Source organism: Sprattus sprattus, assembly GCF_963457725.1.
Source record: "Sprattus sprattus genome assembly, chromosome: 11".
NCBI lineage: Eukaryota > Metazoa > Chordata > Actinopteri > Clupeiformes > Clupeidae > Sprattus > Sprattus sprattus.
The window spans coordinates 15,617,486-15,637,485 of NC_137909.1; the positions used below are offsets into that span (position 1 = coordinate 15,617,486).

The following is a 20,000-nucleotide window of genomic DNA, read 5'->3' on the forward strand; positions in this document are numbered from 1 at the left end:
TCCCAGACTTTCTAAGAGTTTCTAAGGGCCAGTGTTAGAGTGTAAAGACTGATTTAGTGTTTAGTGTTTAGTGTTTAGTGAATCTTAGACAGTAGCCATTTGAAATCTACTGTAAGAGTATGATAAATGGACTGCATTTATTTAGCCTTTTAAAGAGCTCTACAGACTAATGCCTCAGACATCTACCCATTCACACACTGATAGCGGAGGCTACTATCAAAGCTGACAACCTGCACATCAGGTGTGGTTGAGGGTACAGTGTCTTGCTCAAGGACACTTCGACACTTTGTGAGGAGGAGTCGGGATCTGGGCGTGTCCCCTCTCACCTGGTGCGGTGTAGTAGTACAGGTGTGTTTGGGCATGTCCTTCTAACCTGGTTTGCTGTAGTAGCACAGGTGTGTTTGGGCCTGGGTGTTGTAGCCCAGGTGTGTTTGGGCGTGGGTGTAGTAGTACAGGTGTGTTTGGGCGTGGGTGTAGTAGCACAGGTGTGTTTGGGCCTGGGTGTAGTAGCACAGGTGTGTTTGGGCGTGGGTGTAGTAGCACAGGTGTGTTTGGGCCTGGGTGTAGTAGCCCAGGTGTGTTTGGGTGTATCCTTCTAACCTGGTTTGATGTAGTAGCACAGGTGTGTTTGGGCGTGGGTGTAGTAGCACAGGTGTGTTTGGGCGTGGGTGTTGTAGCACAGGTGTGTTTGGGTCTTGGTGTAGTAGCCCAGGTGTGTTTGGGCGTGGGTGTAGTAGCCCAGGTGTGTTTGGGTCTGGGTGTAGTAGCCCAGGTGTGTTTGGGTCTGGGTGTAGTAGCCCAGGTGTGTTTGGGGCATGTCCCCTCACCTGGTGCGGTATAGTAGCCCAGGTCGTGGTCACTGTAGGGGAGGAGGTACACCTCCCCCTCCTTCCACAGCAGAGCAGAGTCCTGATCTCTTGAGAAGCGCCCCGTCCACCCATCAGCGTCTATAACAGAGCAACCACCACAACACAACACACACACACACACACACACACACACACACACAAACACAAACACACACACACACACACACACACACACACACACACACACACACACACACACACACACACACACACACACACACACACACACACACACACACACACACACACACACACACACACACACTGAGAACACAGTATAAGACCATCTTGATGTTTCTGAAACTCCCCTGGCCTCTAAAGAATCATCAGTGATCAAACTGGCCTTTAAAAAGTAATCATTGATCAAACTAACACTTAAAAAAGAACCTTGAAAGCGCTCTGGCACAGCGTGTCATTGAGGGAGTGGGACCTGGCCTTAAAGCTTGAATGAAATATCTCTAAGAAAATATCTCTGAAGAATTCAGTGCCAAGCAGACAAGGCTGCTTCTGGTTGTCTTTGATTTGACTAATGTCACCCGCTTTAACTCAATATTGCCTTCAATTTTTTGTTTCCATCGCTGAGGCAGGTCCAGGGCCATGGCCCAAATGGCCTCAGTTCGGTCCTGGAGTGGGTAAGGTTTATAATATGGCCCAGGTTTGGCCCTGATATGGCCTGATTTGGCCCTAATGTGGCCTTGATATGGCCTTGGAGTCATTCCACGCCAAACGTACCAATTTAAGAAAATCTCCCCAAACGACCATTTCAGATTTGGCTGAAAAAATTAAAGGTTGTTCATACACTTCTTGTATAGTCCAAAATATTAGCTCTCTGCTTCCAATTGTTTTGTCACAAAAAGATGTTTAAGGGGGGAGGGGGTGCCTGTACTTTAGACGCTTTTTTAGCAGCGTTTTCTGAAGAGCCATTTTCAAATTGCTATTTCAGTGTGGAAAATAAGTATTTGACCCCCTGCCGATTTTGCAGGTTTGGCCACTTGCAAAGAAATGCGTGATCTATAAATGTAATGGTAGGTCTATTTTAACAGTGAGAGACAGAATATCAACAAAAACATCCTGAAAACTGCATTTTATAACAGTTATGAATTGATTTGCATTTGATCGCGGAAAATACGTATTTGAATCCCTAGCAAAACATGACCTAGTACTTGGTGGAATAACCCTTGTTGGCAAGCACAGACGTCAGACGTTTCCTGTAGTTGGTCACCAGGTTTACACAGATCGGAAATGGATTGGGCGATCAAGCTGTGAATCAAAAGAGTCCCCTGATTGCCTACTGTGGATTGGGAGAAATGATATGTCATTGACAGTCATGTGGCTACCGCTAGGTTATTCATTACCATCAAGGAAGTCCGAGGTGATGTTGATTGGAGTGTGCTGATTGGAGGAAGAACAGACGAGGGAGTGGCCAAAGCAGAAACAGGGCTGGCAACCTTCAGGGTCCTCTTCCTGCATGTTAAATGTACCAGGCCTGCATCTGAACACACACACAAACATACGCACACACACATATTTAAACACACATAATGATTGACTGTGACACAACACCAATCGAGTATTTGTTTGTGCGTGTGCCTTCTTTGCCTGCTTTGCACCAATTCTGTATTCTGTCATAGGGATTTTCAAAGAGTGTGTGGGTGTTTGTGTGTGTGTGTGTGTGTATGTGTGTGTGTGAGTGTATATATTTGCATGAATACAATTTTTTCCAGCTTGTGTTTTCCATTGTAAGTACTATGCACATGTGTTTCTGTATAATGCATTCATTTTTGAGTATGCTTGGGGTCTGTTGGAATGCAGTCAGCGTGGGCCTGCACACATTTATTAGAATGAATGTGGCTATGAGGATGGCCAAGAAAGCTTTTTCTTTGTGTGTATGTGTGTACTGTATCTACAACTGCTCGGGACCTTGTGTGTTTGTCTGTGTTGGTGCAAGTGTGTATTTTTATGAATGTGCGTCTGTGAGTGTAGGTTTGAATGTGTAGGTTTTGCGTGTGTGTATGTGAGAGAGAGAGTATGTGTGAGTGCAGGTTTGACTCAGCAGGTTTATTTGCATTTGTGTTTGTGTTTGTGTTTGTGTTTGTGTTTGTGTTTGTATTTGTTTTTGTGTTTGTATTTGTCAATGTGTGTGAGTGTGTGTGTGTGTGTGTGTGTGTGTGTGTGTGTGTGTGTGTGTGTGTGTGTGTGTGAGTGACAGCGAGCACGACAGAGCAAGGTTGCAGCAGCTCCCTCCACCACCTGCTGTCTCGGCAGGTGCTGACCCCCCCCCCCTCCCCCCCGTGACCAGCTCTGGAAGTGGCAGCACTAGTGGGGGGGAGGGGGCGCTTTTAAGCGTGACACCTCTACCCCTATAGACACCATAGGCAATTCCACTGGGCTTCAATGGAGCATATCTGACACGGCCGTCAGGCACCGTTACCACCCTTACACCCACACCCTCGGGGCCTCAGACAAGGCCCACACGCCATCACAACACCAACGACAACAAGCACTACACCGACAGCACCAATGACGGCAGCGTATAAGGCTCGCGCCAGGGACTTGCGTTGCAGCACGGAACACATCTCTGTGGTCTGAGAGGTGTCAGGTCAGCGTGTGTGTGTGTGTGTCTAGCAGGAAGAGGTAAATACGTAGCATAGCAGCAGAAGCTAAATAAAAGCAGAGACACATTTCAAAAACACATTTCCCCTGGGAGGGCTAGGGGGACTAGGAGAAACACCACCATCTGCGCCCCAAATGAGCTGTGTGGCAATATCCCTAGATGTGTCAAGTTAATGAAGTTATGGGATCAATTCAATAATGATTTTGCAGCATATCTGATTTCCAAGGAGAGGAGAGTCAATAGACTCAATTTCTGCAAGGCTGTTAAAAACAGCTAAAATAATAACTCAATCTAAGGAGTGGAGAAAGTGTCTGTGTGTGTGTGTGGTGTGTGTGTGTGTGTGTGTTTATGTGTGTGTGTGTGTGTGTGTGTGTGTGTGTGTGTGTGTGTGAGAGTCATCCTCACCAACACCACTTTGTCAACAATTTGTCAAAGGTCATAGGTCTATCACAGGTGCTATGTTTGTCTACATGTGTGTTTATCTGTCGAAGGTGTGTTAATGTTGGTCCTTACCTGTCACAGTCGTGTCCTTCTACGTTGTTCTTGCAGTGGCAGCGGCCATCTTCAGCAGAGCAAACTCCCACGCTGCCCCTGGGGTCACACTCACATACCCTGCAGACCACACAGACAAGGTCAGTAAGATATGAAACAGATACACACACACACACACACACACACACACACACATACACACACATACACACACACACACACACACACACACACACACACACACACACACAGACACAAACATCAAAACACACACAAGCACAATGTACAGGCAAAATGCACAGCAAAAAATATGCCCAAGAAATACATACTGAAATATACAAGTAAAATGAAATTGAAATTAAACATACACACACGCAACGTAGATTTCACATAAAGCTCTATTTGGTTAACCGTGTTATAGGAGTTCATCATACAGCAAACAGTCTCTAAAAGGAAGCCTCCTCTGTGTTGCTATTTGAATACCAATCTGTACATTTGAGTAAAAAAGCTACACCATACTGATTTTCCGACTTTGCCTTGTGCTTACTGTGTAGATGGAACATTTCGACAGCAGTTCATGATAAGAACGACCAGCACACAAGAACAAAAACGGAATAAAAATGTTTTTATTTTTAGAGTATATTAACAGGGCATCTCAAAAAGTGTAAAAAGTGCTTACGCAACAGGGTTTACTATCTCTAGTTAAATCAGCTTGGCAGAAAAGAATACAATTACTGCTGTTTTGTTCGAGGGAACCTGAACCTGAACTAACACTGAGATACATGAAATGTAGTTGATGTATACCTCTGAGGTGTATCTGTTGTTGTCTCTGGTAGTGGCATGTGTTCTAGCTGATCATTAGTATGGAGGGAGGTAGGGTCTGGGACACCAAACACCACTGTTTATTCTCTTGTAGGTGTTGTGGGCCTAATTCAACGAAACTTTGATTAAGGAAGGGGTCTGCTTGGAAACCCCAGGGAAACGCTCACAAAGGCAGCTCTGTTGATATCCAGGTCAGGATTTATTCTTGGGTAATAACAGTTGTAGTCTACAGACTGCGCATGTTATACTGGGAAGAAGGGCGTTTGAGGATCCTGGGTGTAGCATGCAGTGTGTGTGGCGGCCGTCTCCAGCCAATTCTGTGTTGTTGTTGTATCCTGCTGTGCAGGATCTATGATTGGGCAGTTGTTATATTGGTTAGGTTAGGTTGCTGGCTAACAGTACTTGCGATAGTGAGAGGATTGGTTAGATTCTGTTTCATCAGAATCAGAATCAGAATCAGAATTATTTTAATGGCCAAGTATATTCACACATACAGGAAATTGACTTGGTGTGGTTGGTGCAAAAGACATAAGACATAACATCAAAAAAGCATAAACAAGAACAATAGACAAATGTTTTTTAAGATAATAATAAATAATAATAAATAATTGGGCATAGAAGGGCAAGTTAGTTTGAGTACGTAAACCCAGAGTCAGTGTGATGCAGGGGGCTTGTTTGTGAGTCCAACTGCCGTGGGGAAAAAACTGTACAGGTGGCGAGAGGTTTTGGTCTTAATAGCCCGGAACCTTCTGCCGGATGGGAGACACAGAAATAGGTGGTGACCGGGATCCTGTGTATTAATTGTTTTGAAAATGTGTCATCAGAATAGACAACTGTGATTAAGAAAAGGAGAAAAAGTGTCAGTATAATAATATTAACAGAGATGGTACACACACATGTACACACACATATGTCTGTAATGTATGTAAGACTGGCCTAAAAACCTTTTTATTCATAAAGGCATTTCCTACTTTTTTAAAAATGTATACATTTTCTTAAACTGTCCTTTTGTCCTTTAGCACTCTGATATTATGCTTGAATGAAGAGTGCTCAACAAATAAAATGAATTATTATTATTATTATTACTAGTGCAGTGCCCGTAGGAATTATGCATTCTGTAGTGTTAGCAGACGTAGGTGTAGCTGTTGGGTAGTGTAATAGCAAGACATATTTGCACTCCACATAGGTACAGGTTACACTGAAGTATTATTGTGATGCATGTTTCCTTTTCATTAAGAAATGTTTTAATGTTTATTTGCGCGTATTTCGTGGACTCCATAGCAACAGATGGGAAAGCAATGAAAAATCTGAAAGCCTCCGAGGCTTATCAATATTATCTACCATTTGTAGCGGTGTAGTACTCCACTCTTGCGTTGTGATTTTGATTGGCACCCAGACGTTTATTCATACACTCTGACAGGTTTAATGAGAAAACAAAGTACACACAAATTATAACAGATACAGTACTGTGCAAAAGTTTTAGGCAGGTGTGAAAAAATGCTGTAAACTAAGAATGCTTTCAAAAATGGAAGTGTTAACAGTTTATTTTCATCAATTCTTCATAAATTAACAAAATGCAGTGAAGGAACAGAAGAAAATTCTAAATTAAATCAATATTTGGTGTGACCACCCTTTGCCTTCAAAATAGCATCAATTCTTCCAGATACACTTGCGCAGTTTTTGAAGGAACTCGGCTGGTAAATTGTTCCAAACATCTTGGAGAACTAACCACAGATCTTCTGTGGATGTAGGCTTCCTAAAATTCTTCTGTCTCTTCATGTAAACCCAGACAGACTCGATGATGTAGAGATTAGGGCTCTGTGGGGGACATACCATCACTTGCAGGACTTTCTGTTCTTCTTTAAGCTGAAGATAGTTGTTAATGACATTGGCTGTATGTTTGGGGTTATGTTCCTGCTGCAGAATACATTTGGTGCCAATCATACGCCTCCCTGATGGTATTGCATGATGGATTAGTATCTGCCTGTATTTCTCAGCATTGAGGACACCATTCATCCTGACCAAATCTCCAACTCCACTTGCAGAAATGCAGCCCCAAACTGGAAAGGAACCTCTACCATGCTTCACTGTTGCCTACAGACTCTCATTATTGTACCTCTCTCCAGTCTCCAGCGAACAAACTGCCTTCTTCTACAGCCAAATATTTCTAATTTTGACTCATCAGTCCAGAGCACCTTCTGCCATGTTTCTGCACCCTAGTTTATATGTTTACGTGCTTAGTTCAGTCACTTGGCCTTGTTTCCTTGTCGGGGTAGAGCTTTTTGGCTGCAACTCTTCCATGAAGACTACTTCTGGCCAGACTTCCCCGGACAGTAAATGTCTGTACCTGGGTACCACTGGTTTCTGCCAGTTCTGAGCTGATGCCACTGCTTGAAATCTTCCGATTTCGAAGGTAAATAAGCTTGATGTGTTTTTCATCAGCTGCATTAAGTTTCCTTGGCTGACCACTGCATCTACGATCCTCAACGTCTTCTTCAAAAGAGCTGGAACTGCACATTTTGAAACCCCTGTCTGCTTTGAAATCTTTGTCTGGGAGAAACCCTGCTGATGCAGTATAACTACGTTGTGTCTTGTTGCTGTGCTCAGTCTTACCATGTAAATGGATAAAAAATAAACATTTATTGTTTACATTTTTCAAAGCATTCTTAGTTCATAGCATTTTTTCACACCTGCCTAAAACTTTTGCACAGTACTGTACATCGGGACACTAATACATCGGAAAACCTCTCAGTAGATGCATGCCATCTACTGACATTGCGTCAGTAGATGCATGCCATGAACACATGGTCACTGGTCTAGGCTAACCGGCAACGTTGAATAGAAAGCTAACTCTTATACAAATACATCAAACTACAATATACTACTTAACATGGTAATGAGAGTTGGTTACATGCCAGGCCCATACTCATCAGCTGGGGTAACATCTATGACGACGACTGTTCTATGACTATGACATTATTCACGTTGCTAAAATTCATGCGTTTTGCATATGCCATGAATAAGTGCTGTAATCACAGCTACATTTCAACCATGCTTATGAAATGAGTTTGCCAAGTTGTAAGTCGAATAAGTGCAGAAATGTACTGTAAAAATACGCTATACTAATAAACAATATGAATATTTTGATGGATTATTATTCCCTGTCTGTTAGATGACTGTAAAACTCTAGACATTACTTTGAAACTTAATATAAAGAAGCTTAAAAATAAACAAATAGATAAAATCAATCACTGTCTTAAGATTACCTGAGCAAAAGTCTGTATCTGTTCACCAAGAAGAATTTGAATGCGGACCTCCTTATCGTATCCAACGCTATTCTGAACTTTGAGTGAAGGCAGGATAGTTTTAATACCGCTACGCATATATGTTCGATTGTGACGTCATTTCGGTGCACAGTGGGACTTGCTACGGGAAACGATAACCCATTAGTGCCTATGGGAAACGATAAAATACAAATATCTCGCGAACTATGATTTCAAAAATCTTCAAAATCAAGGATGCACAGGTTCATGACATGCTTAAGCTTCATGCGAAATCTCATAACTAACGTAACTACCGTCAGGGAGATACGCCCTAGACAGACAAACAGAGATTCCTGGATTTATAGATAGATAATTATTAATTAATTATTATTATATGCATACACACATGCACACACACACACTAAGTCCCTCTTCTCTCGCCTTCATTGAGCCGTTCAGCTTCAATTAACTGAGTAATCCACACCTCAGCTTAGGCATTGCCTGTGTGTGTGTGTGTGTGTGTGTGTGTGTGTGTGTGTGTGTGTGTGTGTGTGTGTGTGTGTGCACCTGAACTCCACTCTATGTAAATGTATGTCAGTGTGCTAGCCTCAGTCTAACTGTAGTGTAAATGTATGCATGTGTGTGTTTGTGAAACAGAAAGGAGAGAAACGCATGTGTTTGTTTGTGAGCAATCTGCCCTGATGCACACACATACTCACACCCAGCATGAGCTCATACCTCTGCCGCAGCTGAGAGATGGTGAGGGGTAGTGTGTGAATGTGTGTGAATGGTTATTCTCTGAGTGACACACCATGTGTGTGTGTGTAAGTGTGTAAGTGTGTAAGTGTGTCAGTGTACGTGCAGTGTGTATTATAGTTCATCTGTGTGTGTGTGTGTGTGTGTGTGTGTGTGAGAGAGAGAAAGAGAGAGAATTGTGTTGTTGTGTGTGAGTGAGTTATGTTGTTGGTGGTGTGTATGTGTGTGTGTTAGTGTGTGCAGGTGAGATGCGCTGTTGGTGTGTATGTACGTAGGTGTGTGTGTGTGTGTGTCTGAGAGACTGCAGTAGCAGATCAGTATGCAGCTGAGGGTGCTGGAGCTTTACAGCACTGCATTCACCAGCAAGCCAGGTCAGAAGAGCACCAATGAGTTCTAAATCCCACACACACACACAAACACACACACACACACACACACACACACACACACACACACACACACACACACACACACACACACACACACACACACACACACACACACAGACATACTCACACAGAGACATACTCACACACACACACACACACACACACACACACACACACACACACACACACACACACAAACAAAAGATGATGGATGCTGTAGTGCCATTTCTGATAATGTGTGTGTTAAACAGACTGTTTATCTGTCACCCTAATGACGGCTGAACAACTCTCTCTGCCGCACACACAGACAGACAGACAGACACACAAACACACACCCACACACACACACACACACACACACACACACACACACACACACACACACACACACACATAAACACACACACACACACACACACACAGTCACACACACTTATACAGATGACAGTCATCTTAGTTAGGGAGAATATGTGAGTAATCATAAGACAAGTCATCAAGAAAATCATCTCCTCTTTCCTGCATATGTGTGTGCATGTGTGTGTTTGTGTGTGTGTGTGTGTGTGTGTGTGTGTGTGTGTGTGTGTGTGTGTGTGTGTGTGTGTGTGTGTGTGTGTGTGTGTGTATGTGAGAGATTTCTTACCTGCATCCAGCTGGGCTGAGAGAGTGGAACCCAGGCTCACATGCATCACACTTCAGCCCTGTCACATGCTCCCGACATACACACACACCCTCTGTGTCACACTGGAGACTGACGGAGCCTACACACACACACACACACACACACACACACACACACACACACACACACACACACACACACACACACACACACACACACACACACACACACACACACACACACACACACACACACACACACACACACACACACACACACACACACACACACACACACACACACACACACACACACACACACACACACACACACACACACAGAGAGAGCGAGAGAGGGAGAGAGAGAGAGAGACAAGAAATGTATATCATTAAAGTGTTGATGAACTTGTGTGTGTATCAGAGTCTTAACAGGATGTTAAGTTTAGTGTGTGTGTGTGTGTGTGTCTCACCCATGGCGTTGCAGGTGCAGTTCCTGCACTCCTGCTGCGGTGAGGATCTGTAGAAGTTTAGTTCACACCTCCCACAGTGAGGCCCAGTAGTGTGATCCCTGCAGCCCACACAGCGCCCCCCACTGCCTGTGCTGCGGTACTGCTCCGCGTCAAACACACATGTGTCGGCATGGCCGCTGCAGTTACACTCTAACACATACACAAGCACAAATACACACACAGGCACACACACACGCCCACGCACGCACACGCACACGCACACGCAAACGAGAGGAAGAGGGAGAGAGAGGAGAGGAAATAGATATTAGCACATCAAAGATGAAATGATATGGGATTATGTAGTAATTCGGTCATCTACACTTTCATTAAGCAGCCTAACCCCTCCCTCACATCACTGCGCTGCTGTAACAATAACACATGCTTGAATGAGGGCCCGCTTATCCCCTGCCATTATGTCCAATCAGAACACACACACATCCCCTTTATAACCCAGACCCCCCAGGAGACCCATTGTGGAGATATTACCCATTTTATTCCAATTCGAACTGTCTATTAAGTTTGCAATAACCAGACGAATATTAGTCCCTAATGGTGGTGCACAGAGGAGAGATAGCTCTGTGATATCAGGTGAGGGCGGAAGAATTCCCCCACCTTTCAGGATTATTACAGAAGAATAAAATAATCAGGGCCGCGGACGAGCAGAACCGGAGGTGAGAGTGGTGATTTGTAAATGAATGGAGCGCTAGCAGAGAGACGCTGAGGAGGTGTGTGTGAGTGTGTGTGTGTGTGTGTGTGGTGTGGTGTGTGACAAAAAGACTGATGAAATGTTCTTGCTGCTTTGCTCTGATTCTGTTTTCTTATTGTACAATTTTATAAATTGCATGTAAGAGTTTTTATTGTGTGTGTGTTTGTGTGTACATGTGTGTGTATGTGTGTGTGTGTGTGTGTGTGGGGGGGGGGGGGGGGGGTATCTGTATAAGTGTGGTGCATTTTTACTGTGAAACTGATTTTAAAATACAAGTGTTGAGAGCACCTAAACATTCACCTCACTCACTCACTCACTCACTCACTCACTCACTCACTCACCCAACTCACTCACTCACTCACTCACTCACTCACTCACTCACTCACCAAATCACTCACTCACAGAATGATGATCACACATCACCGGTGACTTTCCACAGGCAGTCGGTTTGCTGAACAGTTGACTCAACTCTGAAAACTGCTGTAACTCAGGACCAGGAACTTAACTAAACTGGCCTGAAAACTACTGTAACTCAGGACCAGGAACTTAACTAAACTGGCCTGAAAACTACTGGAACTACAAGACAATGTCTTACTTTGAGTGGAAGTGTAATAATGTAGCGTATGATTTTTTACCCTCTGTAATGTTTCTTCATTGCTCTCTGTGACCTGTGGTCCCCTTATTAATAAATCACTCAGATCCATATTGGTCAAACACACACACACACTCACACACACACACACACACACACACACACACACACACACACACACACACACACACACGCTAGACATAAATGTGTGTGAGCCCTGCGTGTTCAAGCGGGTTCACATGGATGGACTGACCGCGGGAGCACCACTCCGGTTCCACGGTGCCAAGCTGAAGTATGTCTCACTGCTGTGTGCGGTCTAAATGAACATGTCGTGCCTGACAAGAGCACAGAGCAGAGAGCGGAGAGCAGAGAGCGGTCCTGACTGAACGGAGCTTCATTCTTATAAAGCATTAGTCATCATTAAAAGCAGGAGGAAAAAAAGGCAACCCACACCAGAGGGGGGCAGTGACAGATGGGCATATGGTGCCCACAGCAAACAACCAGACAATCGGCAGAGACGACAAGATGCCAGTTACTGGAAGATTAGAGTAGATGTACGTGTGTGTGTGTGTGTGTGTGTGTGTGTGTGTGTGTGTGTGTGTGTGTGCGTGTGTGTGCGTGCGTTTTTCTTATGTGTTTGTGTGTGTGTATGTGAGTGTGTTTGCTTGTGTATGTATGTGTGTGTGTGTGTGTGTGTGTGTGTGTGTGTGTGTGTGTGTGTGTGTGTGTGTGTGTGTGTGTGTGTGTGTTAGTGTGTTAGTGTGTGTGTGTGTGTGTGTTTGTGTGTGTCTCAGTTAGGAACTATGTGATTGGTGTTATTTTAAATGAGTTTGGTCCTTCACTGTCATTCTGTTCCTCATGCAGGATACTGATTGAAAAGCCATCTGCTGCGTACAGCCTAAGAGTTAATTAAAGGAACTCACTGCTTAATAGAATCAGCAATTAAAATGATTAGGAACGCTTTCCTCTTTTATAGGCTTATCAGTGAGTCAATTACAAAACCTGTGCACACACTCATGCCTTTGTGTGTGCAACAAACACACACACACACACACAAACACACACACACAGACACACACACACACACCATCACACTTTTTGAAAGAACACTGTCCCTCTATTTCAGACACCCAAACCCAGCATTCACACTCAATAACCTTTTCATAACATTAGCCACACAAACAAGAACACTTATGCATCATTACCATCATGTATTTGTAAGAACTGAAGCCATTTTCCACAGACTCTGACTTTACATGAGACCTCAAGCCAATTGAAACTCAAATCCACACAACAGCAGTCTTTAAGCTTGAAGCTTAAAGTGCTTCCTTCACTCGGTGGCTGTAAGAGGTGGCTTTTTGAGTGGCAGCTATAGTAACTATAGTAACGCCAACACGTACATGTAGGGCACGCACAGTGCGTATAGAGTGCGTTTAAATTTAAATGGATAGCGTATTCCTTTAAATAAAAAACGGTATTCAGGTAAAATCCATGTCTCACATAATGGCCGGTGGTGTAGTAGACACCAAGCAGTACACAAGGCCGGGTCCCAAATACAGGCTGGGGGGGAGGAAAGGTGGATAAATTCCTGTTGCCTGCAAAGCACACACACACATGCCCCCCCCCCCCCCCCATACACACAAAAAAGCACACACACACACATACAGACACATGCTGAGCCCCCCCGCCCCCAACACACAGGAAAACACACACGCACACAATCTGAGCTGGTTGGATACTCACGCAAACATTCGTTGGCAGAGTCGGCGGTGGCGCGTGCCCATGGCCGGTCCTGGTGAAAGGGGCCGCAGAGCTGGCAGTCTGCTCCCTCTGTGTTATGCTCACACACACACTCCAGCTTACCCACGTCACCGAGCACACACTCGCTCCCGTGCCCATTACACTTACACCTAGAGGGAAAAACATAATGCACATACACCCACGCAAGCACACACACACACACACACACACACACACAGACATACAGACACACACACACACACACACACACACACACACACACACACACACACACACACACACACAGACACACAGACACACACACACAAGCACACACACAATCACAGACACAGACACACACACACACACACACACACACACACACACACAAAGTCATAGACATGTAAGCACAGAATCCCTGGAAAGTAATCTGTTTGCATCTGTGGCCATTTGTGCGGCTGCTATTGCTAATAGATGTTGCTGTTTAGGGCTGCTCTTTCGATGTTTTATGTAAACAGTCTGAGGACCTTTTCCTTCATATACACACAGATGCTCAGACAAACTCAGACACACACACATACACACATACACACAGACACACACACACACACACACACACACACACACACAGACACAGACACGGCCCAAAGCCAGCAAATGTGAAAGCAGCTGAACAAAAAGAAATGTTAAGATAAACAGATAAGCTAGACAGATTTTTAAGAGTTGGTAGAAAACCCCTGTGTCCACGCACGCACACACACACACACACACACACTTACACAAACACACACACACATATACACACACACACAGCAGGGCAGACAAGGTTGGTCAAATTACCCAATTTCCCATTCCAGTAAAAACACTGCTATAAAAGTTGTGTAAAAGTTTTAAAGTTTTCTTCCATTTTCTAGAATCCTTTCATTGCTGCCTCCCCTCCCCCAGTATGTGAGAAGACCTCTGAGCAGGACTTTATCTGATTACTGTGGATGTGGTAAATGTAGACATTACACTGCAGGAGGAGGAAGTGTGTGTGTGTGTGTGTGTGTGTGTGTGTGTGTGTGTGTGTGTGTGTGTGTGTGTGTGTGTGTGTGGGTGTGTGTGTGTGTGTGTGTGTGTGTGTGTGTGTGTGTGTATTTGTGAATGTGTGTGTGTGTGTGTGTGTGTGTGTGTGGGAGGGGGGGGGGCACATTGGTGTGTGTGTGTTTGCTTGTGTAGGGTTGGCTTGGTAGTTGTATTGCTGTGACCAAAGGCTGTTTGAGTCAAGGCATGTTTGGAGAATAAACAGGATATGGAGAGGGAGGAGGAAAAGCCATATGTGTGTGTGTGTGTGTTTGTGTGTGTGTGTGTGTGTGTGTCTCTCTGTGTGTGTGTGTGTGTGTGTGTGGGTGTGTGTTTGTGTGTGTGTGTGTGTGTGTGTGTGTGTGTCTGTGTGTGTGTGTGTGTGTGTGTGGGTGTGTGTTTGGTGACATGTGTGTTGGGGGCAGGGTGCAAAGCCATGTGTGTGTATGTGTGTCAGTGTGTGTGGGGTCTAGTGAAAGATATCATGTGTGTATATGTGTGTCAGTGTGTGGGGGGTCTAGTGAAACATATAATGTATGTCTGTGTATGTGCCTGTCTGGCATGTGCAAAAACATATGTGGTTGTGTTTGTGCATGGATTAGTGTGGCTGTGTGTGTGTGTGTGTGTGTGCGTGTTTGTGTGTATTTGGATCAATGTGTTTGTTAACATAAGAGTTACCATGTGGGTTATGCAACCTCAAAATGAATGTCTTCTCAGAGCTTTGTGTCTGATGCATAATTTAGGACCACAGCCAGACTATATTTGTGTATGTGTGTGTTTGATGGTGTCTACATCTTTGAGTCTGTGTGTGTATGTGTTTGAAGGTGTTTGCATCTTTGAGTGTGTGTGTATGTGTTTGATTGTGTCAGCATTTTGTTTGTGTGTGTGTGTGGGCCAGACACTAGTAAATCACCACCCACCACTGTGACAGTTTCAGCTGAGGGCCCAGTTCAAACAGGGCAGCCCAAATCAGGCCAAATAGGGCCAGAACAGCCCAAACCAGGGCTATACAGGAGCTTAATGTGGGGCCCTTCAAAAAAGTTGCCCAGTTGAAGAGATGATGACCTGATGTGGACATTTATGTTGCAGGAAAGCAGAGGACAGTAGATGTGAAATGTAACTGTATTCTTAGTGTGTGTAGTGTGTGTGAGAGAGTGTGTCGTGTGTGTCTGTGAGTGTAATACTTTTTATACACTATATTTGTGTACGTATTTCTGTGTGTATGCGTGTGTACGTACATGCGTGTGTGTGTGTGTGTGGACGTGTGTGTGTGTGTATGTGTTTGTGTACATACATGTGTGTGTGTATGTGTTTGTGTACGTACATGTGTGTGTGTGTGTGTGTGTGTGTATGCGCGTGTGTGTTTGTGTATGTGTGTGTGCGTACATGTGTGTGTGTGTGTGTGTGTGTGTGTGTGTGTGTGTATTTGTGTGTGTGTACATGTGTGTGTGTGTGTGTATGTGTGTGTGCGTACATGTGTGTGTGTGTGTGGGTATGTGTGTGTACGTACATGTGTGTGTGTGTGAGTGTGTGTGTGTGTGTGTGTGTGTGTGTGTGTGTGTATGTGTGTGTGCGTACATGTGTGTGTGTGTGCGTACATGTGTGTGTGTGTGTGGGTGCAAAGTTTCCTACACGGATGCTATTAATTAACCCTGAAACGAGTATCCTCTTAAAGCTTGATGTTATTGCAAGTCTGAAAATGTGCGCTTGGCTTGTTCCATGTTATCATTTAATTAGCCTTTCGATGGTTCTCAGTTACAGTAAATCTTTTAAAATGGCACCCAGGGAAAAGTGTCCATGTGCCCTCTGGGTACGCAGCACCTCTGCAACATGACGTGTCGGCTTTGAAAGCTCTACAGGGAAGGAACAGGCAGAAGAGCAAGGAGAGGAAGATGCGTCACAGGCAGCAGATCCAGCAGCACTGAAGGATCCCACCAACTAGAACAGCAGATCCAGGAGGTGCTGAGGGCCCACCAACTAGAACAGCAGATCCTGGAGCACTGAAGGATCCCACCAACTAGAACAGCAGATCCAGGAGGTGCTGAAGGCCCACCAACTAGAACAGCAGATCCAGCAGCACTGAAGGCCCACCAACTAGAACAGCAGATCCAGGAGGTGCAGAAGGCCCACCAACTAGAACAGCAGATCCAGGAGGTGCTGAAGGCCCACCAACTGGTACCGGGTGGTGCCACGGCAGACGCCCTGGTTGCTGCTGGGCAGGATGACCTGAGCTCACCACCATCAACAAGAAGCCTCCTGTTGGACGATCCAGGCTCACCTCCCATAGGACATAGGAGAAACTGGGCTGATGGAGCGAGTGGACTGTATAGGAGGCTAGTGATGGAACCACATATTGATGTTTTCCGGTTCTGATATGGTGGTTGCATGGTGGCTTTTGTTTGAGCATAGAAATGCTCATATGGGGGACTGATGGAACTGCAAAATAGCTATTCTACTGTTATTTTTATCATTTGTATCTGTAACTCATACCCTTGGATGTGTACTCTGTCTGTCTCACTGAAACCTGAAAAATTAGCATGTGAACCCTTTCCCCCCAGATAGCTGAATAACGCTGAAGTCGTAGACACTGAAAATTGCTGAAGTCAATGACACTAAATAACGCTAAAGTCATCGACACTGAGTAAGTGTGTTGGCTGTTGTCTCTAAATTAGCTCCATGAGAGTGTGACCTGGGACCCCTGGCAAGCACCCATGTCTGTCCTAAAATATGTAACCCAAAGTGTATGGGCATATTATAACATATGTATCCAACTTGGTTTTGCATATTCCCCACCTGTTTTAAGGGTCCATGTATGTTATAAGATATGTATCCGCCTTTTATGCATTGTACAACACGGTACTAGGTAGTAGGAATACCCTAATGTGTATGTCTGAGGCTCTGTAGAGACAGTAGTCAAGGTTTTTGTGCACACACTGACCATTGCAGAGGACCTTAGGGGCTGTGGGCTCAAAGGGCTTCTGTGTCCGAAGGGCCAGGGGAGATGTATGCCAAGAATACCAGACAAGAGCCGTCGGCAGGGAAGGCCCTATGGTAATAATGGCCTGCATATGGTAATAGGAGCATCCACGGATGGGCAAATGTCTGGACCAAACAGGACAAGATTTGGACGAGCCAGACAGGATAATAACTCGAGGACCAAGGAAATCAAAAATCGGAGGAGCGTAAAGGAGGACAGCTCAGATTCAAACTCTGGTTCTGGCAGTTAACATGACAAACATCCTTCACATTTGGGTCACCTTTTGTCAAGTTCCCTTTCCGCAGTTTCAGAAGGCCGGAGGAGAGTCAGTGTGGATGTAGTTACCAGAGTAGAGTGAGTGTGGATGTAGTTACCAGAGTAGAGTGAGTGTGGATGTAGTTACCAGAGTAGAGTCAGTGTGGATGTAGTTACCAGAGTAGAGTCGGTGTGCATGTAGTTACCAGAGTAGAGTCAGTGTGGATGTAGTTACCAGAGTAGAGTCAGTGTGCATGTAGTTACCAGAGTAGAGTCAGTGTGGATAGAGTTACCAGAGTAGAGTCAGTGTGGATAGAGTTACCAGAGTAGAGTCAGTGTGGATAGAGTTACCAGTAGGGGTGAAGAAGAAGAAGTAATCTCTGAGGGGCCCTTTTTTATAATTCAGTATTGCACTAGTCTATTGTACTAGTGTGTCTGTGAATGTGTGTATGTGTGTACTTGTGTGCGGGTGTTACCTGCCACCGACTGTGAAATCTGAGATGGCGTAGAAATAAGAGCGAAGCACTTTAGCATCCTTGAAGAACTCATCACCGAATGTGTTCAGTCTGTCCAGAGATATCAGCAGGTCAGTAGCAGTCACCCAGTCCTGGACAGACAGAAAGAAAGAAGGGGAGAGAAGGGAAAAGAAAGAAAGAAAGAAATAGAGAGAGAGAGAGAGAAGAAGGATAAATCAAAAGAGAGACAGAGGCATTGTGTCAACATCATTGAACAGTTGTGACAACACTGAAGAAGCAAGCATTTATTCCCTGTACAAATGAAATGTATTTAGCCCCCCCCCCCCCCCCCCACACACACACACACTGACTCACACACACACACACACACACACACACACTTACTCACACACATACATTTCCAAGGCTGGGTGGAGATAAGTTGCGACAGGTGGAGTCCACAGGGTGAGGGAAAGAAGAAAGAGATGAAGAAGTTAAAGAAGTCTGATGGAGGGGCAGACGAGGACAAACAACCAAAAGGTTTCCTCCTGTACACCAAACAAATAAATAAGTAGTGGAAGAAAGACAGATAGAAAGGAAGCGAGATAGAAAGAAAGAGAGATAGAAAGGAAGCGAGATAGAAAGACAGAAAAAAATGAAAGATGCTCAATACTTTTCTCCATTGAATACCATTGGACATGGCCAAGGGTATTGTGTAATCAGTGTGTGTGTGTGTGTGTGTGTGTGTGTGTGTGTGTGTGTGTGTGTGTGTGTGTGTGTGTGTGTGTGTGTGAAGAAGAGAGTAGTAAATACAGCAGCTATAGGTCTATTACTAGCCTTTCTTTGGGTTGGTTTGGGTAATAGTCTGTGAGCATCTCTTGAGCAGTTTCAGTTTTACAACAACTGTAATCATACTTTGACAGAAAGCAAGATTGCTGGTGTTGCAAAGTGTTTGTGGTGGATAATCGTTAACCCATATAGAACTGAAGAGTCATATTTTGTGTGTGTGTTTGTGTGTGTGTGTGTGTGTGTGTGTGTGTGTGTGTGAGAGAGAATTCATGTTTGTGTGTGTGTGTTAATGTAGGTGTGAGAGAGAGAAGAGAGAGAGAGAGAGAGAGAGAGAGAGAATGTGTGTGTGTGTGTGTCTGAGAGATAGAGAAAAGAGAGAGAGAGTGTCTGTGTTTGTTTGTTCATGTGTGTGTGTATGTGTAGGAGTGGTCCCATGTGTTTCTTTCACACCAGTCTCAACTTTGACCTCTGCTGTCTGACTGAGAAGTAACTTCTCCTACTGCTAGCAAGCCATCAGCCTGAACAAACCTCATTCATTACAGACATGCACACGCAAACACACATGCACGCAAACGCGCACACACACACCCACACAGTGTTGTCAATCAATACAACAAAAATGAATTGCACAATTTGCTGTGATCAATCGTGGTTATATTAATGGCTATTTGAATGAAGAATTGTGGATTTTATTTAGAATCCACACAAAGGAAGAATATTAAACCTTTTAACTTTGAACACAGATTTTCTCCAGTGAACTACAGATTCACAATACAACTAGCATATTTGTCACGTAGCACGTAAAGTTAAGGGTGAAGGGCTGTTGATTTTGAAATGGTGTTGAAGATGTGGAGAGAAAAGGAGAGAAAAGTAGATGGGGAGGGAGACATTGGACAGACCTAGTTATTAGGCGAGTGAGAACGTGGCATGCTGAACTGACTTGCTAAATACACTTTCAAGCTACATGGGATGCCCCTAGATATTTTAACCATTACATACACACTAACAGGAATATCAAGGAAACCCAGGAACAGTGGCGAAGCCACCGGGGTGGCAAGGGGTGGCAGCTGCCACCCTAAATTTTTTGCTTGC

General features: G+C 44.5%; 1 protein-coding gene across 1 annotated transcript in view; it reads right to left on the reverse strand.

The window, feature by feature from the left end:
- lamc3 (laminin, gamma 3) overlaps positions 1-20,000 on the reverse strand; it is a gene marked incomplete at both ends in the record, with an annotated part of 114,877 nt that overhangs the window by 63,952 nt on the left and 30,925 nt on the right. The window contains 7 exons of the mRNA XM_080847483.1: positions 828-947; positions 2,225-2,361; positions 3,997-4,095; positions 9,846-9,963; positions 10,294-10,482; positions 13,374-13,540; positions 18,141-18,271. Of these exons, the coding sequence (XP_080703609.1) occupies positions 828-947; positions 2,225-2,361; positions 3,997-4,095; positions 9,846-9,963; positions 10,294-10,482; positions 13,374-13,540; positions 18,141-18,271 (961 nt within the window). The remainder of the gene's footprint in view (positions 1-827; positions 948-2,224; positions 2,362-3,996; positions 4,096-9,845; positions 9,964-10,293; positions 10,483-13,373; positions 13,541-18,140; positions 18,272-20,000) is intronic.